The sequence below is a fragment of the Callorhinus ursinus genome, unplaced genomic scaffold (genome assembly GCF_003265705.2).
Source record: "Callorhinus ursinus isolate GAN/ISIS: 27379988/994484 unplaced genomic scaffold, GSC_fseal_2.0 scaffold22, whole genome shotgun sequence".
In the NCBI taxonomy this organism is placed as follows: domain Eukaryota; kingdom Metazoa; phylum Chordata; class Mammalia; order Carnivora; family Otariidae; genus Callorhinus; species Callorhinus ursinus.
Window position 1 is genome coordinate 1,532,505 of NW_027397084.1, and position 27,902 is coordinate 1,560,406.

The 27,902-nt window shown below is 36.8% G+C and overlaps 1 protein-coding gene across 10 annotated transcripts in view; it reads left to right on the forward strand.

The window, feature by feature from the left end:
• Positions 1 to 27,902, forward strand: part of UBR2 (ubiquitin protein ligase E3 component n-recognin 2) — a 119,730-nt gene that overhangs the window by 12,531 nt on the left and 79,297 nt on the right. For 9 of the 10 annotated variants that reach the window (XR_012381909.1, XR_012381908.1, XM_073904987.1 and 6 more), the window contains exons 3-4: positions 23,485 to 23,563; positions 25,464 to 25,577. The exons of the other annotated variant lie outside the window; for it this stretch is intronic. Coding sequence is in view for 7 of the 9 variants with exons in the window: in XM_073904987.1 (XP_073761088.1) it covers positions 23,485 to 23,563; positions 25,464 to 25,577 (193 nt within the window). In the remaining 2 variants the exon portion in view is untranslated. The remainder of the gene's footprint in view (positions 1 to 23,484; positions 23,564 to 25,463; positions 25,578 to 27,902) is intronic. 10 annotated transcript variants of the gene reach the window in all.

Genomic DNA, 27,902 nt, shown 5'->3' on the forward strand with positions numbered 1-27,902 from the left:
TGCTTAATATGAAATCATGCTTAATCCATCTACAAAGTTCTGAGATAATACCCCGGAGGAGACTGAGGTTCAGAGTGGTTAAGTGACTTACCTGCATTCATAAAAATTGAAACCAGGGCTCTCAGACTCTAAAGTCCATTATCTTTTCATTTTACCTTTCTTTGATTGGTCTCTTATGAATTTTCATTCATATTCAGTAAAAGGAGAGGAAAAAATAGGAAAAATGTTGTTTTTCTTACAACTAAATCTGTCTAATTCCTAAATTCTGAGAGATGTTCTTTGTTGTTAAAATACTTGTATATGAAGTGAAGACAATGAAGGTAGGTAGTTTTGTTTTTTAAAGTTTTTAGAAAAAAATCAGCAGTCCTTTATGTGGTCATTCTGCTGGTCCCTGAAACTCAGAAATCTGGGAACTACACACTAACACTTGGTTCCTAAGCAGAAAATCAAATTGCACTGTAGTACTTCTGTACTACAAAGTACCTGCAAAGAATATTAAATAAAAATATTTGGGCTGGCAAAAAAGCTTTTGGTGACAGTATTGTGAACTTGGCCTGAATCCTTATCTCCCTCATTATCCCCAGTTGGACTGTCTGTAAGCTACTCTTTCCCCATTGCAGATGTTTGGCACTTATAATAGCCTCATACATAATAGGTGCTCAGCAAATATTTGTTGAGGAAATATTTGTATTTCCTCAATAATGTAACATTGTTACATCGTTCAAAGTACAGAAGACAATTTTAAAGATATTTTGCTATTCCTACTTTAGTTAAATTGCTTGAGTATTCCTATTTTTTGCCCATTTCCATACCTGTCCGCTGGCAATATCAAATTTTTGTAAGCCAGCTACTTTGGAAGATGTTATTCATGATTATGTATAGGAAATCCTTCCCATTCTAGATTTTACAACTTTGAATATTCTTTTTTTTTTTTAAGATTTTATTTATTTATCTGATAGCACAAGCAGGGGGAGCAGCAGGCAGAGGGAGAGGGAGAAGCAGGCTCCCCAAGGAGCAGGGAGCCTGATGTGGGGCTTGATCCCAGGATCCCAGGATCATGACCTGAGTTGAAGGCAGTCGCTTAACCAATTGAGCCACCCAGGCACCCCACAACTTTGAATATTCATTCTTATACCCAGCCAACTAATTAATAGGACAGCTGGTGCCACAGGTACACAGCACATTAATCTCTCATTAATTTATTGCTACCTCATTTATCTTTTAACCATAGGCACAGTATTCAGGAATTTTGTTAGTTCCAGGAATTCGTATGTGTCTAAGTGGGTCCATCCCAGGGGAGAAGAGGTTGGGTACAGGTTTGAATGCTTTATACGGAGGCCTTGATTAAATTGACAGAGTTCTGGCATCATCCATTACTAGAAGAAGAGGAAGTAAGAAGAATCTTGTCTTCAAAAGTGACTGTGGAATAAGCTTTTTGGAGTTTGGAGAAGTGGAGTGGGGTGGCAGGAGGAGGAATATATTCCCTTAATGAAAATGGTGCACTGAGGGCGCCTAGGTGGTTCAGTTGGTTAAGTGTTTGCCTTCAGCTCAGGTCATGATCCCAAGGCCCTGGGATCAAGTCCCATGTCGGGCTCCCCCTGCTCTGTGGGGAGCCTGCTTCTCCCTTTGCCTCTGCCTGCCGCTCCCCCTGCTTGTGTTCACTCGCTCGGTCTCTGTCAAATAAATAAAAATCTTTAAAAAAAAAAAAAAAAGAAAGAAAGAAAATAGTGCACTGAAAAGCTGTATTGGAAGGTTAGTTGTGCATAAAGGATTTGTGGGTGAAACAAGTCAGAGATGATCTTAGTAGATTTTTTTCTGTATTACATGTGGTCAAGTTTGAACTTGGATATGTCAGCCTGGAGTTTCTCTGAGATATAAATTCATTTCACTATAGTCCGGGGGTTTAGGTTAATCTAGGATATTCTAACTGTGTATTCTAACTGGATATTCTAACTGTATTAAGCAGTTGTGTGTAATCAATGGAAAGGAAGGCACAGTGGGTAAAGGGAATGCCTCATGGTACGAGGAGAAAATTACCTTGTTGACATCATCTAAAGAGAGTCACGAGGGTATATTAAGGACAGAGAACACAAAGAACAGCCTCAGCTACTGCTTTTTAGAAATTAAAAACTTAACAGGCAAAACATGTATTTGGTTATATCTTTCAAAAGGTACAAAAGTATATGCCATGAAAAATAACTTTCCTTCTCCACCCCTTAACTTCCCTGTTTCCTTATCCAGAAGTGACCACCATTAGTAGTTTCTTGTGTATTCTTCCAGATATCCTATGCATTTGGAAGCATTTGTATTTTATTCAGTACATCCTAGCGTATCACTTAAACTGTTTTCACCTTGGTGTCCTTAAAATTGTTACATAACATTAGAGAGAGAGTATGTGCGCTGACTTTGTCTTATGTTTTTAATGGCTGATTATTCTATTGGATATTCTACCCTTTACTTACTAGCCTTCTATTAATAGACATTTAGGTGGTTTCTAGTATTATAAATAATACTGCACTGAATATCTTTGTATGTCTTTGTGCACGTGTAAAAGTAGATCCACAGGATACATGCTTGTAAGTAAAATTTCTGGGTCAAAGGATGGATACATTTATTTCTCTTTTAGTGACCAGTAGTAAAAACCTATCAAATGAAAAAAAGATGGGGGCCCCTTGATGGCTCAGTCAGTTAAGCGTCTGCCTTCAGCTTGGGTCATGATCCCAGAGTCCTGGGATCAAGTCCCGCATCGGCCTCCCTGCTTGGCAGAGAACCTGCTTCTCCCTCTGCCTGAGTCTCCCCCTGCTTGAGCTCGCTTGCTCTCTCTCTGACAAATAAATAAAATCTTTAAAAAAAAGAGAGAGAGAGAGATGATGTGCTCGTTTGAGGAAGAGAGGCAGGGTGGGGGGCAAACAACAGAAACTGCAATGGAGATGTTGGGAAAGTTTGGAAAATCTGTCTTCTAGCCAGCCTTACAGGGAGAAGAAACCAGGAAGAACAGGACAGTGTGTGGCAGCCAGAAAGAGGAGGCAGGTTGGCCAATTACCTGAGCTGAGGGGAAAGAAAGTGGTGTCTGGTGAGAATTTCACGTGAAAGAACAGAAATCTTTCTCTCTCCCTGGGGTGGGAGAGAGATTTAATCTGTAAAAGGTCTGGTAGGTCCTAGGTTTGGACTACACTCTTAACAGATATTTCTAAACTTTGCTGTTAACCTGAAGTTGGTCACACTCCAGGTTAAAGATACTGTCCTTCTAGACTGTGCAAGATACAGCTTCAGGTTTAGCGATTCTCAGAGGCGCCTTCAATTCTAATCAGCTGGTTGCAAATTTCAAATATCTCCATAGACTTTAGGTAATTCATTAGAACAACTCCCAGAACTGAGGAAAATGCTGTAATTATGATTAAAGTTTTATCACAGCAAAGGGATATAAATCGGAATCAGCCAAAGAGATACATAGGAAGATTTCCAAATGCAAAGCTCCTGTTGTCCTCAGGGACACATTATCTTGGGCACATTAATGCGTTGACAATACACACACAGTATTGGCAACTAGGGACTCTCATCCAGGCAGACATTGGTGTCCAGAGTTTTTATTGGGGTTTCATTATGTAGGCATGACTAACAGAATCATTGCCCACAGACTTAATATCTAGCTCTACTTCCCTTCCCAGAGGTAAGGCTAATATTATGTGGCTGAAAGCCCCAACCTTCCAATTACATGGTTTGTCTTTCTAGTATGGCCAATCCCCACTCTGCCTCATTCATTAGCATAAACTATCACGTGGAGGGGGCAGCATGAATAACAAAGATACTCCTATCACACCGGAAATTGTAAGGATTTAGAGTTCCCTTGCAGGAGCCCTGGGACAAAAGCCAGCCAGATTCTTCAATTACACAGTTGTTGAGAAAGTAAATAAGATCGATTGTGTATTGCTTTCCACAATTCTTAGCACATGGTAAACTCTTAGTAAATGTCCGTGCTGGGGTCTTGGGGATGAATGTCTCCTGTTATTCCCATGTCTCATGTATTCCTGGTAAAATGACATGGAGCCTATCATATGGAAAGTTGAAATATGGTTATTGAAATTCTAGGGGAGTTTCTAAACCAGATCCTTCAAGGATAAAAGTGATTCATGTCTATAGGATAGAGGTTTTCTTGAACTAGAAAAAATGATATTCAGGAGTCTTTTATGTGTGGTACTTAGGAAAGGGATTTGTGAAGGGAATTAGGTTAGTTTTTCTGTAGTTATTTGTTCATAGTTTCTAAACTTTATAGGTCACAAATTATCTTGCTAAAGCCTTGGTGATCAGAAAAAGCTATCTGTTTTCAGGCAGTAGGCTAATATTTATATTTGTCTATACTTAGTTATCTATTAGGAAAAGTGTAGTCAAATTTAATACCTGTTACTCCTTTCTAAATAGAGATGGTTGTTATTAGGGACAATAATCTTAGTATTGATTTTGATCATAACTACTATTTCATAACCATTAAGAAAAATAAAATATTAGTAGAATATGAAATGATACTTTAGTGTGGTATAAATTTTAATTTGAGTTTAACACTCTTTTAGATGTAAAGAAGGTTTAATTCCATTGATTTCCTTGTATAGTTAAATTGAGAACATTTTTTTATTAGAGTTTTATTTAAGTAATCTCTACGTCTGATGTAGGTGTAGCTCAAACTCATGAACCCAAGATCAAGTTACATGCTCTTCCAGCTGAGCCAGCCAGGCACCCTGACAACATTTTTTTTAAACTAATAATTTAAAAATTTATTGTATGAATGTTATAGATAACCAGAAGTTATGGTTGGGGAGTTATGCTGCTATCAGGAATATTCTTAGCATATGTTTCCAGATAATGCTTTATGATGCTTTATTATAAACTATTAAATGGTTTTGCTCAGGTTTAACTTTTTTTCTTAACTTTGATTCTGTTAGTCATGATAGATGAGGTTGTATTAAAAATAACAAATAACCCTACAGTCTTGAAGACTTGGAACTACCTAAAATATATTTATTACTCAACTGTGTGACCTGTTCAGATGGGTGAGGGCAACGAGTGGAGGGTTCTACTCTGGTTAGTTACCTAACACCATATTACATCTTCATAAACTTAACATAATGTTTTTTAGTGTTCAGCACAGCAAGGGAAGAGCAGAGCTGGAGAGTCTTGCCCAGCAAATATATTGCACTAGCTCAGAATTAGCAACCATGCCCACATCCCTTTAGCCAGAACTAATCTGAAGGCCTCTGTCCAACTGCAAAACAGGGTGGGGAGGTATAATTCTCCTGTGTCTAGAAGAGATGCAAACTCTGTGAATGAACATTAGAAGTCTCTTCAATGATTTTTTAGGGTTTTTGGGTTATTTTTCCTTCCTCACAGAGCAGTTAGGAAAAATGAGGTAATGTATTAATACAGCACTTGGGGAATTATATTTATATAAGTAAGAATTTTTAAACCAAACACTGAGTCTTCGGATGAGTTACTGAGCCATGAGTAATATCTCAAGCAGGGGGATAGACATAATTTTATTTCTGTTCTGTGTGGAAATATAAAGCTCTAATGTGGAAGAAAGAACCTCTTATTTCCAATAAGAAGAGTTTGTTTAGTTTCTTGGCTTTAAAAAAAAAACTTGAAAACTTGATCTCTTTTTAGCTGAGTTCTATTTTAAGACTGTTTCTTTTTGCCATGAATAGTCCAGAGATTGAAATCAGTGCTGTGTTAGTTTTAAAAATATTGGTTACCTCTAATTATGGTGTGCTACATGAATGAAATTATACTGTGTATATGGCAGTTGTGACTTTTTCCATTTAACAATTTGTCTTAGAGATCTTTCTCTGTCAGTATATAGAAATCATCATTCTTTTAACTGCTGTGTTTCCATAGGAAGTTTAGGCCATAATTTATTTCATTGCTCTATTAATGAAATTAGAAATGGGGAACTTCTAGGGTTTTTTCCCCATAATAAACTATGCTGCAAAGAACACCCTGTACATATTTGTACACATCTCTTTTTACACACGTCTCAGTATTTTTCAAGGTAAATACCTTGAAGTAGAATTTCAATGCTGTGTGTTGTCACTGTGAGCTTCAATATATTGGAAATTCCCTTGTCTGCACTGCTCTCTTTGCCCTGGGAAAATGACAGGGAGTGGGCAGTTGACGTCTCCTAGATAGTTTGGATTCCTGTAGTTGTCTAAAATGAGTCTTGTATTCTTGTTTTAAAGATCTGTGATCATGTTTAATTACTCTTTGCCAGTTTGTTGCAGGATTGAACATAGGCATGCATGGGGTATAATTCAACTTTATATGTATGCCTTTGTCTAGATGTTAGGAAATAGTAGAACTATGACTATATTACTATGAGTTGATCCTTACAGGTAAGGAAACTCAGATTTATATCTAAAATTTTCCTTTTGCCCAATTGAGGGTTTTTTTTTTTTAAGGGAAAATTTACGTATTTCAAAAGGCACAAATCTTAATTGTACATTTTTGACAACAGTTAACCTCATGTAACTCACATCCCTTTAAGATATGAACATTTCCATCTGACTAGAAATTTCCCTCTGAGTAGCTCCAGCCCCTAGGTTACCACTGTTCTGATAATTTCACCTTAGATTATTTTTATTTTTTTTTAAAGATTTTATTTATTTATTATTTGAGAGAGAGAGAATGAGAGATAGAGAGCACGAGAGGGAAGAGGGTCAGAGGGAGAAACAGACTCCCTGCCGAGGAGGGAGCCCGACGTGGGACTCGATCCCGGGACTCCAGGATCATGACCTGAGCCGAAGGCAGTCGCTGAACCAACTGAGCCACCCAGGCGCCCAGATTATTTTTATTTTTGCCTGTTCTAGAACTTCATAAAAATGAAATCATTCTTTTGTGCCTGGCTTCTTTTACTCACATAGTATCTATCAGATTTACCCATGTTGTTACGATTATTGGAAATTGGTTCCACTTAAATTGCTGAGTAGTACTCCACTGTATGAATGTACTTATAATTGCCCATAATCCATTGTCCTTTGATGAACATTTGGGTTGTTTCCGGTTTGAGGCTATCATGAGTAAAGTTTGTATGTCTTTTTTTATGCTTTTTTTTTTTTAAGATTTTTTTATTCATTTTTGCAAGAGAAACAGAGCAAGCCTGAGCAGCGGGAGGGGCAGAGGGAGAAGCAGACTCCCACTGAGCAGGGAGCTCAATGCAGTACTGGATCCTGGGACTCTGGGATCATGACCTGAGCGGAAGGCAGTTAACCTACTGAGCCACCCAAGTGCCCACCTTTTTTTTTTTTTTAAAGATTTTATTTATTTATTTGAGAGAGAGAATGAGACATAGAAAGCACGAGAGGGAAGAGGGTCAGAGGGAGAAGCAGACTCCCTGCTGAGCAGGAAGCCCGATGTGGGACTCGATCCTGGGATGCCAGGATCATGACCTGAGCCGAAGGCAGTCGCTTAACCAACTGAGCCACCCAGGCGCCCTTTTTTTTTTTAAACAATTTTATTTTTTTAGTGAAAATTTAAAGGAAAGAAAATGGTAATTTTCTTTCATAAACCATATCAGTTTTTATTTTTATTTTTTATTTCTTTATCCATTTGAGAGAGAGAGAGAGCAAGCAAGCGCAAGGAGGGGTGTGCAGAGGGAGAGCAAGAGGGACAAATAGGCTGAGCGTGGAGCCCAACACAGGGCTCCATCCCAGGACATTGAGATCATGACCTGAGCTGAAGCCACTTACCCAGCTGAGCCACCCAGATGCCCCTAAATCATATCAGTTTATGCCAACATTATTTTAAATGCAGCATACTAAAGTACTAGGTGTTTTTCTGTACTTAAACATACTTCTGTGTGTTTAACATGCCAAATAACATAAATCTTGAACTATTAAAAAAAATCTTCAGGATTTTTAGGAATATTAAGATACCATTAAAATAGGCCTTCCTGGACAATAATCTAATAGAGTGAACATTCTTACCTGATACATTAGTGTCTGTTACCATTTGTAAACAAGTCTTTTTCTGGACTTATGTTTAATTTTTCATGGATAATCCTTAGGAGTGGAATTGCTGAATCAAAGGGCAGGTGTATGTTGAACTTAAGAAACTGCCAAAACTTTCTCCAAAATGGTTTTTTGTTCCCACCAGTAATGTATGAAAATTCTGTTTGCTCCATATCTTCACCAACATTTGATGTTGTCAGTTTTTTTAATTTTAGCCATTCTTTGTAGTGGTATCTCATTATGTTTTTAATTACCCCTAATGACTAGTGATGTTGATGGAATTTTACATGTACTCATTGCTCATTCATCTAACTTCTGAAGTTTTTGTTCCAGTCTTTTGTCTATTTTTTAGTGGATTGTTTGTCTTTTTATTATTGAGTATTGGAGTTCTTTAGATAATCTGGGTACAAGTCCTTTGTTAGACATGTTTTGTGAATATTTTCTCAGTCTATGGCTTGCCTATATGGTGTCTTAACGACAGAAGATTTTAATTGTGATATCATTTTACCAGTTTTTTTCTTTTCTGATGATTTAAGAAATGTCTGCCTTCTCCCAGGTAGCAAAGATAGTCTGTATATTTTCTTCTATAAACTTTGATAAGTTAGATTTTATGTCTGGGTTTATAATCTATTTTGAACATTTTTTTATATGGTTTGAGGTAAGGGTTGAGCTTTACTTACTTATATGTGAATATCCAGTTGTCCTAGCACCATCTGTTCCTTTCCCTATTGAATTGCTTTGGTACCTTATCAAAAACCATTTGACCATATAAGTGTGGGTCTATTTCAGAACACCCTAATTTATAGTAGCCCTCTTTTATCCACATGGGATATGTTCCAAGACCCCCAGTGGATGCCTGAAACCATGCATAGTACCAAACCCTATGTATACTGTGTTTTTTGCTATATATACATACCTATGATAAAGTTTAATTTATAAATTAGGCACAGTAAGAGATTAACAGCAATAACTAATAACAGAACAGTGATAACAATATACTGTAATAAAAGTTACGTGAATGTGGTCTCTCTCTCAAAACATTTTATTGTACGTGTTCACCCTTTTTGTGATGATGTGAGATGATAAAATGCCTGCATGATGAAATGAAGTGAGGTGAACCACTGAGCCACCCAGGCATCCCTCCTTTTTCTTTCTTCTTTTTCTCTTTGGTATTCCTGTTAAACATACATTATATCTTTTGTAGTTGTCTCACATTTTGTGGATATTTTGTTGTTTTTCTTTCAGTCTTTTTTCTGTTTGCTTTTCAGGTTGTTGAGGTATCCTCAAACTCAAGGATTCTTTGATCAGCTATGTCCAGTCTACTAATAAGCCCATCAAAGGCATTCTTCATTCTTTTACTATGTTTTGACCTCTAGTGCTTCTTTTTGGTTCCTTCTTAAGATTTCCATCTCTGCTTTCATTGCCCTTCTGTTCTTGCATGCTGTCTATATCTATCAGAGCCCCTAATATATTAGTTAACAGTTGTTTTAAATTTCAGATCTGATAAATCCAACATTTCTGACGTTAACCTGATTTTGATGCTTGCTCTGTCTCTTCAAACTGAATTTTTTGCCTTTTAGTTAGTCCTATGCTTTTTTTTTTTTTTTTGATAGCCAGGCATATGATATACCAGGTAAAAGGAATTCCATAGGCCTTTAGCGATGTGGTAGTAAGGTGTGGGGGAGGGGAAGCATTCTATAGTCCTATGATTAGGTCTCAGTCTTCTAGGGAGCCTGTACCTCTGGACTCTGAACTTCTCATGTGCTTTTCATTGCTGCCACCCGCCTCCCCCACCTGTCTTTATGTGGGACAGGATGGCTAGAGTGAGCTGGAAGTGGATATTTCTCTTTTCCAGGTCAGTTAAGACTCTGATAAAACCTTAGCAGGTAGGCTCTGATTATAGTTTCTTCTGAGGGCAGACTTTTTTTTTTTAAAAGATGTTATTTATTTGACAGAGAGAGACAGCGAGAGAGGAAACACAAGCAGGGGGAGTGGGAGAGGGAGAAGCAGGCTTCCCCCTGAGCAGGAAGCCCGATGCAGGGCTCAATCCCAGGACCCCAGGATCATGACCTGGGCCGAAGGCAGATGCTTAACGACTGAGCCACCCAGGCACCCCATGAGGGCAGACTTTTTAAGAACAGAATGCCCTTGCATATTTCAGCATGGTTCCTTCTTTTCCTACCTGCTGGAAACACAAGTGGATTTTTCTCTGATGTTCACTGTGAGAACCTAGTAGAATTCCAGGAAATAAAACTCACCAAATGTTAGGACCCCCAGTTGACTGGGCCCCCCTCTGGTTCCCAGTGACTGGAGTTTTAATCTCTCAAACGTTCACACTGAGCCTCCAGCAGTTTGTCAGGTACAGTTCAGGTTTCCCTTCCTCAGGACTGGTTCCTGTAGAGGACTGTGTTTGTGGGCTTCTGCTCTCATAAATTGTGTTTCTCTGTATTCCTTTATTGGTCTCTGTAATTTCAAGGGTAGCAGTTTGTCCTGTGACCTTACTTCTTTTGTAAATCTAAGAAGAGTTGTTGGTTTTTCAGTTTGTTTAGCTTTTTACTTGTTAGGAAAATGTGGCAACCTCCAAACTTCTTACATGCTCACTGGAAACTGGAAGTCTGCACTCATTTTTTAGGGGTATTTTCCTGAATATAGAATTCTGGGTTGATACTTTTTTTTTTCCTTTTCAGCATTTTAAAGATCTTGTTCCATTGTTTTCTGACCTGTGTTGTTTCTGATGATGTCCGCTTTTATTAGGATGTCTATGTTACTCTGTATCAAGTGTGCTGGTTTTCTCTAGCTGCCTTCAAGATTTTCACTTTATTGTTGGATTTTAGTGTGACTGTTATGATATGCCTAGCTGTCTGTTCTTTGTTTTTATCCTCATGGGGTTCCTTGAGTTTCTTGGATCATAAGTTGATGTCTTTAACCAAATTTGGGAAGTTTAGGTTATTACTTTTTCAGATATACTTTCTGCCTCATATTTTCCACTCCTGGGACTCCAGTTACACAGTAGTATAATTGAGGGACTAATTAGTACTACATAGTAGTATGTAAATATAACTTTAAGATATATGTAAAATTACTATGAATATATGTGTGTAATACGAATGTATTTACATAGTGCATGTTGTAAACATTTTAATAAGAATGTATGATTCAAGAGAGTTTGGAGATGACTGCTTTTGCTAAAGCTCTAAAATCTCAGGGATCTGTGTGTGCTTTCACCAAACCAACATACCTTTACTATGGCAATTAACAACTGGTCCTGTAACTGTACACACTTGTCTTTTCTGTTAAATGACGGGCTCTTAGAGAAAAAGGGTCTGGCTTTATTTTTCTTTATAATTATGTAAAGACAGTGGCTCTCAGGTTGATTTTTAGAAATCCAGAAATGCTGTCTATGAGAGGTAAAGTAAAACTGAAAGTCACTAGAAATAGGAATAGAAACAGTGGAGAAAAAAAATACCAGCCAAAAGTATGATACAGTAGAAAGCTGGAATAGCAGTTTTCATATCTGACAAAAAGAATTTATCATAGAAAACTAAGGGACACAAAAAGACAATCAAATTTAAAAAATGGGCAAAGGATCTGAATAGACATTTCTCCAAACATTCTGGTTGGTATGTTTGTGCAGCTTTGTAATACTACAAACTACCAAGTTGGACACTTTTTTTAAAATTAATAAGCCATTGTATTTGTTTTTGTTTTTAACATAAAGCCTACACCCAACATGAGGCTTGAACTCATGATCCTGAGATCAAGTGTCACATGTTCTACTGACTGAACCAGCCAGGTGCGCCTAAGGTGGACATTTTTTAAAAAGATGAATTTTACGTGAATTACATCTCAATTTTTGAAAAGCGATCTGTATATTTGACATTAAAGGAGACTTTAGTTAATTCTCGAGGCTCAGAGCCATACAGATTGTTCTCCCACTCTGTTTAATAAAATTAGAAACAAGAAAAGGGTAGGTTAAATAAATTTTATGTTTGGAAACTAACATTGCCAACATTAAGTAAAAGAATATCACTGAAATCACTAAGGAAATTTAGAAATAGAACTGAATGATAAAAACATTATGTGTTGAAATTTTGGGGACATAGTTAAAGGAGTATTTAGTAGGAAATACATACTTTAAAAATATTTGCCAAGAAAAAAGAAAGGTTAAAAATAAGCCATGTGGTGGAAACAAATGAAAACAAAAACACAACAGTCCAAAAATCTTTGGGATGTAGCAAAAGTGATTCTAAGAGGGAACTTTATAGTAATATAGGCCTACCTCAAGAAGCAAGAAAAATCTCAAACAACCTAACCTTATACCTAAAGGAGCTAGAAAAAGAACAAAACCCAAACCCAGCAAAAGGAAGGAAATAATAAAGAGTAGAGCAGAAATAAATGATATAGAAACTTAAAAAAAAAAATAGAACAGATCAATGAAACCAGGACGTGGTTCTTTGAAAAGATCAACAAAATTGATAAACCTGTAGCAAGACTCATTTAAAAAAAGAGAGAGAGGGAAAACCCAAGTAAACAAAATCACTAGTGAAAGAAATAATAACCAACACCACAGAAATACAAACAGTTGTTACAGAATATTATGAAAACCTATATGCCAACAAATTGGACAACTTAGAAGGAATGGATAAATTCCTAGAAACATACAACCTACCAAAACTAAAACAGGAAGAAAGAGAAAATTTGAACAGGCCAATTACCAGCAATGAAATTGAATCAGTAATTTAAAAATTCCCAATAAACAAGAGTCCAGGACCAGACAGCTTCACAGGTGAATTCTGTAACACATTTAGGGAAGAGTTAATGCCTATTCTTCTCAAATTATTCCAGAAAATACCAGAGAAAGGAAAACTTTCAAATTCATTCTGTGAGGCCAGTATATCAAAACCAGATAAAGACACCACAAAAAAAAGAGAACTTCAGGCCAGTATCTCTCATGAATATAGATGCAAAAATCCACAACAAAATACCAGCAAACCGAATCCAACAATACATTTAAAAAAATCGTACACCACGATCAAATGGGATTTATTCCTAGGATGCAAGTATGGTTCAATATTCACAAAGCAATCTACGTGATATGTCACATCAGTAAGAGGAAGGATAAAAACCATATAATCATTTCTGTAGATGCAGAAAAAGCATTTGACAAAGTACAACATCCCTTCATGATAAAAACCCTCTGCAAAGTAGGCCTAGAGGGAACATATCTCAGCATAATAAAGGCCTTATACGAAAAACGCACAACCAACATCATACTTAATGGTGAAAAACTGAGAGCTTTTCCCCTAAGGTCAGGAACAAGACAAAGATGTCCACTCTCACCACTTTTACGCACATAGTACTGGAAGTCCTAGCCACAGCAATTAGAGAACATAAATAAAAGGCATCCAAATTGGTAAGGAAGAAGTGAAACTCTCACTGTTTGCAGATGACATGATACTATATAGAAAACCCTAAAGACTCCACCAAAAAGCTACTAGAACTAATAAAACAAATTCAGTAAAGTCAAAGTTTACAAAATCAATGAACAGAAATCTTTTGCACTACTATACACTAATAATGAAGCAGCAGAAAGTGAATTAAGAAAGCAATCCCATTTATAATTGCACCAAAAACAATAAAATATCTAGGAATAAACTTAACCAAAGAGGTAAAACACCTGTACTCTGAAAACTATAAAACACTGATGAAAGAAATTCAAGACAATGCAAGGAAATGGAAAGACATTCCATGGAATGATCATGGGTTGGAAGAAGTATTATTAAAATGTCTATACTATCCAAAGCAATCCATAGTCTTAATGCAGTACCTATCAAAATACCAACAGCATTTTTCACAGAACAATCCTAAAATCTGTATGGAACCACAAAAGACCTTGAATAGCCAAAGCAGTCTTGAAAAAGAAAAACAAAGATGAAAGTATCAGAATTCCAGATTTCAAGTTATATTACAAAGTGGTAAGGCACCTGGGTGGCTCAGTCTGTTAAGCATCTGCCTTTGGCTCAGGTTGTGATCACAGGATCCTGGGTTCGAGTCCCGCATCAGGCTCCCTGCTCAGTGGGGAGTCTGCTTCTCCCTCTTCCTCTGCCCCTCCCCCCTTGCTCATGCGTTCTTTCTCTCAAATAAATAAAATCTTTTTTTAAAAAAAAACTGGTAGTAATTTTTTTAAAGATTTATTTATTTATGAGAGAGAGAAGTGTGTGTGCATGCATGAGCAGAGGGAGAGAAATCCTCAAGCAGACTCCCCACTGAGCATGGAACCCAGCGCAGGGCTCAATCCAGGACCCTGAGATCATGACCTGAGCCAAAATCAAGAGTTGGACACTTAACTGACTGAGCCACCCAGTCACCCCAAAGTGGTAGTAATTAAAACAGTATGGTACTAACATAAAAATAAGCACACAGATCAATGGAACAGAATAGAAAACCCAGAAATAAACCTACAAGCGTATGGTCAGTTAATCTTCAACAAAGAAGGAATGAATACACAATGGGAAAAAACAGTCTCTTCAACAAATGGTGTTGGAAAAAGTGGATAGCCACATGTAAAAGAATGAAACTAGACCAGTTTCTTTCATCATACACATACATACACATACACCTAAATGTGAGACCTGAAACCATAAAAATCCTTGAAAAGAGCATAGGCAGTAATCTCTCTGACATTAGCCGTAGCAGTATTTTTCTAGTTATGTCTCCTGAGGCAAGAGAAATAAAAGCAAAAATAAACTATTAGGATTTCCTCAAAATAAAACTTATGCACAGTGAAGGAAACAGTCAACAAAACTAAAAGGAAACCTGAATGGGAGAAGCTATTTGCAAATGATATATCTGATAAAGGGTTAGTATCCAAAATATATAAAGAACTCATACAACTCAATATCCAAAAAACAAGTAATTCAATTTAAAAATGGGCAGAAGACATGAATAGATATTTCTCCAAAGAAGACATATAGATGGCCAACAGACACATGAAAAGATGCTCAACATCATTCATCAGGGAATTACAAATCAGAACTGCAGTGCAGTACCACCTCACACCTGTCAGAATGGCTAAACTCAAAACAAGCAACCAAGTGTTGACAAGGATGTGAATAAAAAGCAACCCTCATGAATTCTTAATCTCAGGAAACAAACTGAATGTTGCTGAGTGGTGGGGGGGGGGGGGAAGGGGGTGGCTGGGTGATAACATTGGGTAGGGTATGTGCTATGGTGAGCACTGTGAATTGTGCAAGACTGTTGAATCACAGATCTGTACTTCTGAAACAAATAATGCAAGATATGTTAAGAAAAAAGAAAAAGAAGAAGATAGCAGGAGGGGAAGAATGAAGGGGAGTAAGTCGGAGGGGGAGATGAACCATGAGAGACGATGGACTCTGAAAAACAAACTGAGGGTTCTAGAGGGGAGGGGTGTGGGGGGATGGGTTAGCCTGATGATGGGTATTAAGGAGGGCACGTTCTGCGTGGAGCACTGGGTGTTATGTACAAACAATGAATCATGGAACACTATATCAAGAACTAATGATGTAATGTATGGTGATTAACATAATAATAAAAATTTTTTAAAAAACTACGTGAGAGTGAAAAAAAAGTCAAACACAGAAGACTGTAGGTGAGAGCATTTATGTGAAATTCTAGAAAAGGCAAAACTGTGACAGAGTGACCCAGTGGTTCTTGAGGTTGGTGAGGGGAAGGGGGCGAGGGCACAGGGGCACAGGGATTTCTTAGGGTGAAGGGGTGGTTCTCATCTGGATTGTGATGGTGATTACCTGGTTGTATACACTTGCTCAAACTCATCCAACTGTACACTGTAAATGCTGAACTTTACTATATGTAAATAATACACGAATACAGAAATAAGCATTGAGTTCTGATGTGACAGCCTTGGGGAGACAGAGCATTCTGATGAACACGACTGAGGTGATGGGGTGGGAGGGCTGCTGCAGGGCATGGGGGCTCCCCTCTGTGATGCCTGGATCCAGTGATTTCTCCTTCACGGTGAACCCACCCGTTATAACCCGGGTCCTAGTACAGCCAAGCCCCGTTCCAAGAGGAGCTGTTAATATCATATCTATAGAGGTTTTTTTTCCATCAGACAAATTTAGTGCTTTTTATTGTCCTGTTGATTTTTATTACAGCTGCAAAGGGAGGGGAGGAAAGGTATTATCATATATCAAATAGCAAATCAGGAGTGGTGAGGGCAAAGCTAAAGGAGAAAGCGTATGTGAAGCAGAGAGCTCACAGAAGACAATGACAGGGGCGCCTGGGTGGCTCAGTCGTTAAGCGTCTGCCTTCAGTTCAGGTCATGATCCCAGAGTCCTGGGATCAAGTCCCACATCAGGCTCCCTGCTCAGCGGGAAGCCTGCTTCTCCGTCTCCCACTCCCCCTGCTTGTGTTCCCTCTCTCGCTCACTGTCTCTGTCTCTGTCAAATAAATAAATAAAATCTTAAAAAAAAAAAAAAGCAACCCTCATGGACTGTTGGTAGGAATGCAAACTGGTGCAGCCACAACAGTATGGAGATTCCTCAAAAACTTAAAAAAAAGAACTACCCAATGATCCAGTAATCATACTACTGGGTATTTACCCCCAAAATACAAAAACACTAATTCAAAGGATACATGCACCCCTGTGTTTATTACAGCATTATTCACAATAGCCATACTATGGAAGCAGCCTAAGTGTCCATCGATGGATGAATGGGTAAAGAAGATGTATATATTATACAATGGAATTTTATTCGGCCATTAGAAAAAAAAGAAATCTTGCTCTTTGCAGCAATATGGATAAAGCTAGAGAGAATAATGCTAAATGAAATAAGTCAAAGACAAATACCATATAATCATATTCATATGTGGAATTTAAGAAACAAAGCAAACAAGCAGAGAAAGATGAGCTAAGAAATAGACTCTTTAACTATAGAGAATGAACTGATGGTTACCAGAAGGGAGGTTGGTGGGAGATGGGGGAAATAGGAGGTGGGGATTAAAGAGTATACTTATCACAATGAAAAAAAAATATTAAAAAATAGCTATACATACATACATTTCCTGGTTTTGTCTGCTGAAAGGGCCTAGAAACAATGGAACTCCTGTAGCAGTGAGCACATCTAGAAACCCAGATACTGGTTTCTAAATACCAATGTCCAATAAAAGGAATCAGAGCTCCATGATGAAATGATTGATTCCAGGGCTGGGACATAGAAAATACAAATTAAGTTTGGAACATCTTGTGTTGCTCCCTCCCCCCAAGAAAAGGGGGGGACATGTTGAAAGGGCACAGGAGCCAACCAGAAAGAGCTCCTGATGGCCAGAGTTGAAACAGTTTGAACAATAAAATAATGATTGGATTAAACTATAACCCATGGAATTAAATATTCATGAGTCTGCACTGATACATAAGTATTTGGATGAATAAATAAATGGGAGAGAAGGGATGTTTTCAGTACTTTTCGCATACTGAAAAATTCCAATTAATAAATAAGTCAGGAATGCAGGATAGAAAGTTACCATTAGGCAAATAACATAGCAGTAGACAAGATCCATTGGTAAGATGCTAAAAGTAGTGGATGAAAGTTTGAGAAAGGATATTTATAGGAGGATATTTGCATAGTCTCAAAGTATCTCTCCGAATACATTTAATTATAAAAGGTACAATAGCAACTTAACAGTGAAGGAATCTGGCAGACACCATCTTAACCAAGTAAGCAAAGTTAATGCCACCAGTACTACAGCATATCAAATCAGCATCATGCGCCCCCTGTTACAGTGTACTGAGAGACAGAGCATCACTTCCGGCAACATCACTTCTGTGTTATCCTTGCCAAAAATGTGTAACTTAATCTAATCATGAACATGTCAAACAAACCGAAATTGTGGGACCTCTACAAAATAACCAGTACTCTTCAAAAGTGTATGGTCACAAAAATTGAGAAAAGACTGAGGAACTGTTAGAATTTGGAGGCGACTAAGGAGCCATGCCATCTAATACAATGTGGTATCTTGTATCCTGAAAGAGAAAAAGGGACCGTAGTGGGAAAACTGATTACTTCTGATTAAGGGCTGTAGTTAATAATATTGTACCAATATTAATTTCCTTGTATTATTAACAGGAAAAATTTGGTTAGGGTATAAAGGAACTCTACTATTTTTGCACCTTTTCTATGAGTAAAAATATTTCAAAGAAAAAATAAAAATAAATAGGGTAAACATTCAGCTCAGTAGATTAGAACAATTGAGCACATGCAAAGGAAAAAGAGAAAAGGTCAGAAAATAAAAGTAAAAAGTTGAGATATACTAACTCTTTGGAATTGTTAAACCAATTTCCTTGCAAGACTGAATAAGAAGAATGCAGATACATAAAATTCAAAATGAAAATTGCGAAACACACTGCATTCCTTTTGATGATGTCATGTCTTACAAAACTAGGTCCTCAACATTGCTATGATTGAAAAGCAGATACTTTGTGGAATAGGCAATGAAGATAGCAGTGTCCAATTTGATTCTAAGTGTTAAAAAATTGTTCAGTAGGGGTGCCTGGGTGGCTCAGTTGGTTAGGTGGCTCAGGTCATCATCCTGGAGTCCCAGGATCAAGTCCCGCATTGGGCTCCCTGCTCAGCAGGGAGTCGGCTTCTCCCTCTGACTCTCCCCCCTTCATGTGCTCTCTCTCTCTCTCTCAAATAAAATCTTTTTAAAAAACTGTTCAGTGACCAATAGTTATTAAGTTGTTTGAGCCTTATTTGATAAACAGAACAGTTGTTTCTTTTAGTCTACTGGTACCCTGAAAAAAAAAAAGAAAAACTATGGAGACACTAAAGAAAGTTTGGCAGCTTCTGAAATACAAGAATTATGAACAACTAAATGCTAAAAAAAATTCAAAAACTTAGATGAAATGGATAAATTCATAGAAAAATGATAAGCAGCTTGAATATAGTATGAAAAACATTGGAATCAGAGATCTTCCCTTCCACAAATTAGGTATGACTGTATAGGTAAGGTCTACCATATTTCAAAGGAAAATTAATTCCTCTTTTACAGTTACTACAAAAAATGGAAAAAGTGAAAACTGCCTTAACCCTTTATGAGCCTAATATAATCTTGTTTTCAATCCCTGATAAATTCAAGAGATTTTAAAGCCATTTCTTTTATTAATGTAGCTGAAAGGATCCTAAATAAAATATTAGCTATCAGAATCCAGGAATATACTAAAAGAATAATGCATCCTAATCAAATGGATTTTAGCTCAGGAATCTAAATAGTTCATCTTTAAAACAATTATTAGTGTAATTCACCATTTTAATAGAGAAGAAAACTTTTTCTGGGTTGATTCTGGAAAGCATTTTATAAATTTCAGCAATTGTTTATGATATAAATTTTCAGCAAACTACTGAATATTTGGGTGTTGGATTTTTAGAAACTTTTTGTTATGGACATTTTCAAACATATTAAAAATAGAGTGAATAAATGGTATGATAAATCTGACATGTACTCATTGCTCAGCTTCAGCTATTACCAATATATAGCAACTTTTTATGCACACACATAGACACACTCTTTTTTTTCTTGCCCTGCCAGATTTTTTTTTTTAAGAGAGAGCAGGGATACCTGGGTGGCTCAGTCAGTTAAGTGTCTGCCTTTGGCTCAGGTCATGATCCCAGGATCCTGGGAGAGAGAGAGCAAAAACGTGGGGGGGGGGCAAACAGAATTTTATGCAGGCTCCACGCCCTGTGTAGATCCTGACGCAAGGGACTCAATCTCATGACACTGAGATCATGACGTGTGCCAAAATCAAGTCTGATGCTTAACTGAGTGAGCCACCCAGGCGCCCCACCTGCCAGATTATTTTAAAGCAAATTCCAGACAGCATGCCCTTTTATTCAGAATACAGCTTTTTTTTCTCTACAACCATTAACATCCTAAAAAAATTAACACAATTCCTTAACGTTATCTAGTATCTAGCCTGAGTAGAGTTGTCCTGAGTGACTCACATGTGGATTCAAAGTCCACACATTGCATTTGGCTGTTATTCCTCATTTTTTCTTTTAATCTGTAATAGCTCCTCTCCTTTTTTTTTTTTTCCTTCCTTTTTCCATTTATGTTACTAAGAAACCAGGTTATTTGTCCTGTGGAATTTTCCAGTCTGGATTTGTTTATTGTGTCCCCACGGTGTTGCTTAACATGTTTCTTCATTCCCTGTATGTCCTCTAAACAGGTAGTTAGGCATGATTAAATTGTTACATGGTATTGGGGGGTGAATAATAACTTCATAAATATTGATATGCTTAATTCTTCATGTCAGGAAGCACATGATGCTTGTCTGGTTTTTTTGTTTGTTAAGATGATCAGTGGGTTTAGGTACCTGGCAGATGAAACCATTAAAAAGGTCTTCATTAGCCTTTTTATCTAATGTTTTAGCAGTCACTGATGCTTGTTGTTTAGATCATTATTTTATTAGGAGGTAACAAAATATTCTAACTTACCATTTCCTTATTAGCTTGTCTTTTATAAAAGAAAGTCCTTTGATTAGCTTCAAATACGCTTTATATAGGAAAGGCAAGATATATGCTTGATTTTTTTTTTTCCTAGAAGGTCACTTAGTAAACCTATTGTGAGCATAATACTAATGGAGAACCCTGAACTATGTTTTTCTTTAATGTCTAAAGCAAGATAAGGATGCCTACTCTTACTGCTGCTGTTTAATATATCACTGGAGGTCCTTATCAACAGTGTAAAGGAAGAAAAATAAAAAGGTGTAAATATTGTAAGGAAAGAGATAAAATTGTCATTATATACAAGACTATATATTCATTTACCCTGGGAGAAAAACACAACAGAATTCAACAAGCTGTTAGAATTGCCTTGAGTTCATCAAGGGTACTAAAAATCAATGCTATTTCTTTTCATCATCCTTAAGCAACTAGAAAAAGATTTTTTAAAAATATGTATCACTTAAAATAAAACCTAGAGAGTATCTAGATACAATCTGATCAAGAATATAGAGAATTCATGTGAAGAAAACTTTTTAACTTCAGTAGAAAACTTAAGAAATAATCATGGACATGATGATTTTCTTTTTTTTTTTTTTTAAGATTTTATTTATTTGACAGAGACACAGTGAGAGAGGGAACACAAGCAGGGGGAGTGGGAGAGGGAGAAGCAGGCTTCCTGCTGAGCAGGGAGCCTGATGTGGGGCTCAATCCCAGGACTCGGATCATGACCTGAGCCGAAGGCAGACACCCAACGACTGAGCCACCCAGGTGCCCCGTGATGATTTTCTTTTATAATGATGTTCTTACTCCTAAAGTTTATCAATAAATTCTAAGTAACCTCTGTCAAAATTTTAGCTGGATATTTTTGAGAGATTCTATACACTTACCCTAAGTGATATGTGGAAGAATAAAGAAGAGTTTGAGAATAGCTAAGTCAACATTTTAAAAAAAGAATAGAAGGGAACCTACCCCGCCAGATATTAAGACCTACTACAAAGCCCTAGTAATATAGTGTGGTATGTTGTAGGAACAAATAGATTACTCCCACCTATTAGCTTAAATTTAGACCCAAGAAGATGTGGGAACTTAATATATTATAAAGGTGACACTACAACTGATAGATAAAAGGTTGTTTAGTAGATGGTGTTGGAAAAAAAAGAGCTCAGTATATATTAAGAAATAAAACTTTATTCTACATCATATGCAGAGGTATAATGTATTCCACCTATATGTGGAAGTTAAAACCAAAAGGTTAATAGAAGAAAATAAAGGATATTTTTGTGACCTGGGTTTGGGGAAAGAACTACCTGCTTTTTTTTTAAGGTTTATTTATTTGAGAGAGAGAGCACAAGCAGGGGGAGCAGCAGAGGGAGAGGGAAAAGCAGGCTCCCCGCTGAGCAGGGAGCCTGACTGGGGGGGCTCAATCCCAGGACTCTGGGATCAAGACCTGAGCCAAAGCAGACGTGTAACAACTAAGCCACCCAGGCGCCCCGGGAAAGAACGTCTTAAAACCTCAAAATACAAACCTATTGCATGTGTATGTGTGAATTTAATTGCATCAAAATAGGTAGTTCTATTTAATAAAGGACCCATGGGCAAAATTAATACACAGGTAACAAATGGGAGACAATATTAGCAGTGTTTAATGTTGCCAAGTGATTATATCCTCTAGATTAGATTGTGCAAATAAAATAAAGAAAGCAATCCCAGCAGGAAAATGGGCAAAGACAGTTTATAGAAAAGGAAACCCCAAAAGCAGTAAGCATATGAAGAATTGATCAAACATATTAACAATCAGGGACATGCAAATTAAAACAATAAGATACCATTTCAAACATGTTGGCCTTGCACATATTAGAAAACTAGATAAAACCGGGGCGCCTGGGTGGCTTAGTCAGTTAAGCGGCTGCCTTTGGCTCAGGTCATGATCCTGGGGTCCTGGGATCGAGCCCCACGTCTGGCTCCCTGCTCAGCGGAGAGTCTGCTTCTCCCTCTCCTTCTGCCTGCCACTCTGCCTACTTGTGCTCTCTATCTCTCTGTCAAATAAATAAATCTTTAAAAAAAAAAAAGAAGAGAAGAGAAAACTAGATAAAACCAAATGCAGTGAAGATGCAGGGTTATAAAAACCCTCTACACTGGTGGGGGATATGTAGCCACTCTAGACAGTAGCATGGCATTTAAATTAAGAACTTGACATGTGTATGACCCAGCAATTCTGCTCCTGAGTTTATATGCCAAAGAAAGTCTCAGACACATCTATAAGAGAACATGTATACTGTTTTTATTACAGCATTTTATATGGTAGAAAGGCATTGGAGGTAATTCAGGTGTCCAGTATAGGGAGAGTAGAGAGAGAAAATATTTTTGGAAATATGCCATGGCATATTATGTAGTGATTAGAAGCAGCAAATCAGATATTCACTTACAAAATGAATGGACTATGTTATGGAAGTGAAAAAGTAACAGGATGAGATATATGACACAATAAGAGTTACATGCATTAAAAATACATGCACTTAAAAACATTTTGCAGGAACATATATAAATAAAAGGGCACACAGTAAGCACAGAAGAATGGTTGCCTATCAGGTTACAGTAACTAGGATAAGGGGAAATTTAAAGATTTTTGTAACTCCCCATCTCATTTCATGGAAGTATAGGGATTCTCTCCTTTAAGATATGATGTGTAAATTATCTAACTGGCAGTATGATGAAAGCAAATGAAACAACTGAGATGGGATAAAAATGTGATTTCCCCAAATCTAGTGTGAGATATAGTACACATCCAGTAGTTTGAGAAGCAGGTTCTTAAACTGACTTCATTGTTCAAAGATCTGACAGATCTTTGGAAATAATATTTCTTTCTTCTAACACCAAGGCAGTTCACTATTCTGGCTCTTCTAGGATGGATTCCAACTGAAATATTATGTTGTGGAATACACAGTTATTTTATGACACTCTGATTTTTTTTTTCTTTAACTTTACAGAGACTGTGCAGTTGATCCAACTTGTGTTTTATGCATGGAGTGCTTTTTGGGAAGTATTCACAGAGACCATCGATATAGGGTTAGTAATGTCCAGATAATAACCATACCCACTATTAAATTTTATGTTAGATACCTTTTCTGCCTTTTTTAAATTCCAAGATTTAACATTATAATGGAGGAGAGTGGTTGAAGAAATGTATTATTTAAACACTGTTAAACATATGATAGCAGTATAGAAATGCATTATGAATCCAGACTGCTTGAACACATGGTTTAGGAAAGACAGGACAGATACCAGTTCCTACATACTGGTTTTCACCTAGTTTGTTTTGCTATTTCCTTATGTTTATTACTTTCATAATTCTAGGTTTATGCAGAAGATTATCAAAAATCAGAGGGTAAAGGTGGGAGGTAAAAGCGGGAGGGAGAGTCTGAAGGGAAGGTTGTGTGAGAAAAGGAGTAAGGAAAAGTGTCAGGAAATTTAAGAAATATTCTGTCTGTTGGTCATCTTCTACAGAAGATTTGTCATTTCTTAATATTAAAGAGGCATCTGCTACATTGTAGAAGAGGGCCCAACCCCACAATATGACACCCACCAATTTTATTATTTTTCTACTGCTATAATGCAGCCAGTACTTTTCCAAAAATCAGGTATGTTTGCTTTTAAAGCAGGGATATGAACAAAGGCAGATTATTGCTAAGCCTATCCTGGTTGGTTCCTCTACTGGATATTGAAGACAAAGCCTTGAACATTCCAGAAGTTAGGGAAATGTTAGTAGCTAGAACTTTGCACTGTAATCTCAAATGAAATTGTAGAGAGGAATATTGCAGTCTTGTTATTAATTCAGGAGCCCTGTTGGCTCAGGACTTTTCCTCCTGTTTGTTTTTCTTCACTCTACCCGAGTATTGATAATAATAACTAAATACTAAATTTTAGTATACTAAAATATACTAAATATACAAATATATATACAAATACTAAAACAGATACAAAATTGGACCCTTTGGATCTTTGTATGTTCTCTTTAGTTTCATAGATCAGTAAGAGAATCCCAGTTTCCTTTAAGCTGTTCTACCTATCTTGGGTAACCCTAAGAAGCACAGAAGCTGTAGGGTTATCATTTTCCAAATGGCTGCCTGCCCATGTTTCTTGGCATATATCCTTTCAGCCCCTGGGAATAACTGTCATTTGAGGGTTTACATTAATTATATTGGGATATATAACACACAGATACTTTTTTTTGGGGCAGAATATGATAGGCCTTATTCTAAAATTTGCATCAAATACCCACTCCTAAACTCTCACAGTATGTTTTTTTAAAAAACAGAATTTCTAATAATTAAATAATAAGTTCTGTCTTGCCAGATTCCTTGAATCATTGCCCTATCTTAGGGAAGTATGAATAATTCTTGAACCCTGCAGGTGGTGAAAACTTCCTCACTAGACAGTCTGACTTTTTACATTTCCTGAGCTTCTTTCCTTGTCAAAGAATGCTATTTAGAAGGTATTAGAAAAGAAAACAAACTATTTCTATAGTTTTTGTTGGTCACTTTCTCTAGTGCAGATGTAGCACTCTCATTGGACTCTCCTGGGGGAAAGCAACTCTAGGTATCTAGAATCTGTTACATTCCATTAGAGCACTATAACCTGGTGGCATTGATACCAGCATTATACCAAAACTCTCATGATTTTCCTAATTAAGGAAGTCCTGTAGGTGGACACATTTTACCTTTTTAAAATATCTGTAGTTTATTAGACATTACAGAGTAGCTTATTTTATTTTGAAATCTCTTAAATTAGCTTAGGCTCATTTAAGCTTTAAAACATTGAGAGGTTTGGCCTTTTATTTAATTTTCCTCCTCCAAAGAAATTAAACACTTCAGCATTGTTATTTCCTTAGCACTTGATATTCTTATTTATAATCTGATAGCCCTCAGTAAATACTTATTGACAAGATACTTTACAATTTTTTTTCAAGATGACAACATCAGGAGGTGGAGGTTTCTGTGACTGTGGTGATACTGAAGCTTGGAAAGAGGGTCCTTACTGTCAAAAACATGAACTTAACACCTCTGAAATTGAGGAAGAAGAGGTAAAAACATTTTCACAAAGTTGTTTTTAAGGAAATACTGTTTTAACCACGAATTTGAAATACTTTCAGACATAGGAATTAGGTTATGAGAAATGGATAAGCAAAATAGTCCCGACACTATTACCAGTGGCCAGATACACTTTGAAAGTTCTTTGCATTTTATGGGTGCCATACATTGCTGGTAGTACTCACTTGAAATTCTGGAAATTTAATTTAATTTGGATTTATTGTTTGAGTTTTTGCTTTAAGTCCTCATTTATCATTGAAGGATTATTTTTCCTATATGTAGAGACTAGTTAACTTGGTTGGTTTTTGTATATTTGTTGTGACTAAGATTTTGTAGGCTAGATACCTTTCTTTTCTGTAAGTGTACGGTAGCCAGTCCTAATCACCATCTAGCCTGTCAGTGTCATTGGATATGTGATGGGACCAAGTATAAAGATACTGCTCAGTACAGATTATAGTCACTCCAGCTATAAATATGTGCTTTTTAAAATTGTTGATTCTGCATTATTTTTCTCTAAATGATATTTGTAATGATGTAGTAGACTCTTACTAAATAAATACTTAAATCTCTGCTGCTATTTCTGACAGTTTGATGTTTGATTGAAGATCCTTATTTCGTATTTTATTTTTAAATGGCAGAGAGGTAGGTACATTTGAAGTACTTATGCATTGTTAGTAGGTCTGATATAGATTTGGGACAAATGAACATTAATAATAGTACTTCCTGGTGCACATACCGTACAGGTATCAAAATTTGACCAAGACTTTATGGTGTAGGACAATGTCTTTTAGACTGTGTTCCACTGTGTTCAGGACAGATTAAAATTTGTGTGAAATGGTTGAGTGCTATGTTTTCCATATATTTTGTGTTTAATTTGCTTTGTGTAAGTGTTTTAGGATTTGTGACAGATAGATGCCCAGTGATTAGGATTTCAGATTTCTCCACTTCTATTGGAGGAGCTCCGTTGTTATCTCTTTTATATATTATATTGGAGTTCCATTTGTAAAAATACAAATAGAGAAAGCTAAATTTGACAAAAAGAGCTGTGCTTTTTAAAAAATTGAAAACTGGTATAAAACTATGGGAGAATACGTCTACAAATCATATCCAGTAGTCCCACCTTATGCATGGAGGGTATGTTCCAAGACCCCGTTAATGCTTGAAATCATGGATGGTACCAAACCTTGCATATACTATGTTTTTTCCTATACACATATACCTATGATAAAATTAAATTTATAAATTAGGCACAGTAAGAGATTGATAGTAACTAATAATAAAAAAGAACAATTATAACAGTATATTATAATAAAAGTTATGTGAATGTGCACTCATTTGCTCTTATAATATTGTACTGTGATGATATGAGACGATAAAATGCCTGCCTACTTTGATGAGATGAAATGAGGTGAATGCCGTAGGCATTGTGATGTAATGTTAGGCTACTGTTGACCTTCTGATCATGCATCAGAAGAAGGACTGTCAGCTTCCAGTCTGCAGTTGCCCTGGGAGTGCCTGAAGCCGTGAATAAGGGGGACCTTAATGTATCTGACAAGGGTCTAGTATCCAGAATATATGACAACTCAAGAACAAAACTGCAAACCACCCCATTAAAAATGGGCAAAGGACTCGAATAGACCTTTCTCCAAAGAAGGTATAATACAGATGACCAACAAACACATGAAAACATGTTCAGCATCATTAGTTATGAGGGAAATGGACATTGAAACCACTTTACACCCACTAAGATGGCTATAATCAAAAAGAAGGAATGTACATGTTGGCAAGGATGTAGAAAAATTAGAGCCCTTGTACATTGCTAAATGGGATGCAAAATGATTCAGTAATGTAATATTACTCCGACATAAAAAGGAATGAAATACTGATACATGGTACAACTTGGATGAACCTGCCAAAACTTGCTAAGTGAAAGAAGCCAGGCACAAAAGATCACATATTGTATGATTCCATTGATATAAAATATACAGAAGAGGTAAATCTGTAGACAGAACTCATACTGGTGATTGCCAAGGGCCGGGGAAGGAGAGAATGGGGAAGAACTGCTTAATGGGTATGGGGTTTTACTTTGAAGTAATAGAAATGTTTTGAAATTCTACAGAGGTGCTAGTGGTACAACAGTATGAATGTAACAAATATCACAGAGTAGTTTTTATGTTCTGTGAATTTCATCTCAATAAAATATTTGAAAAAACCTTGGACTTTTATCTTTTAATGTTTGTTTTAGAGTAGACTTAAATAATTTTCTAAGAAAATTTGCTTGCTTTTACTCTGTTGACTTTATCCTCATACATTAGTGG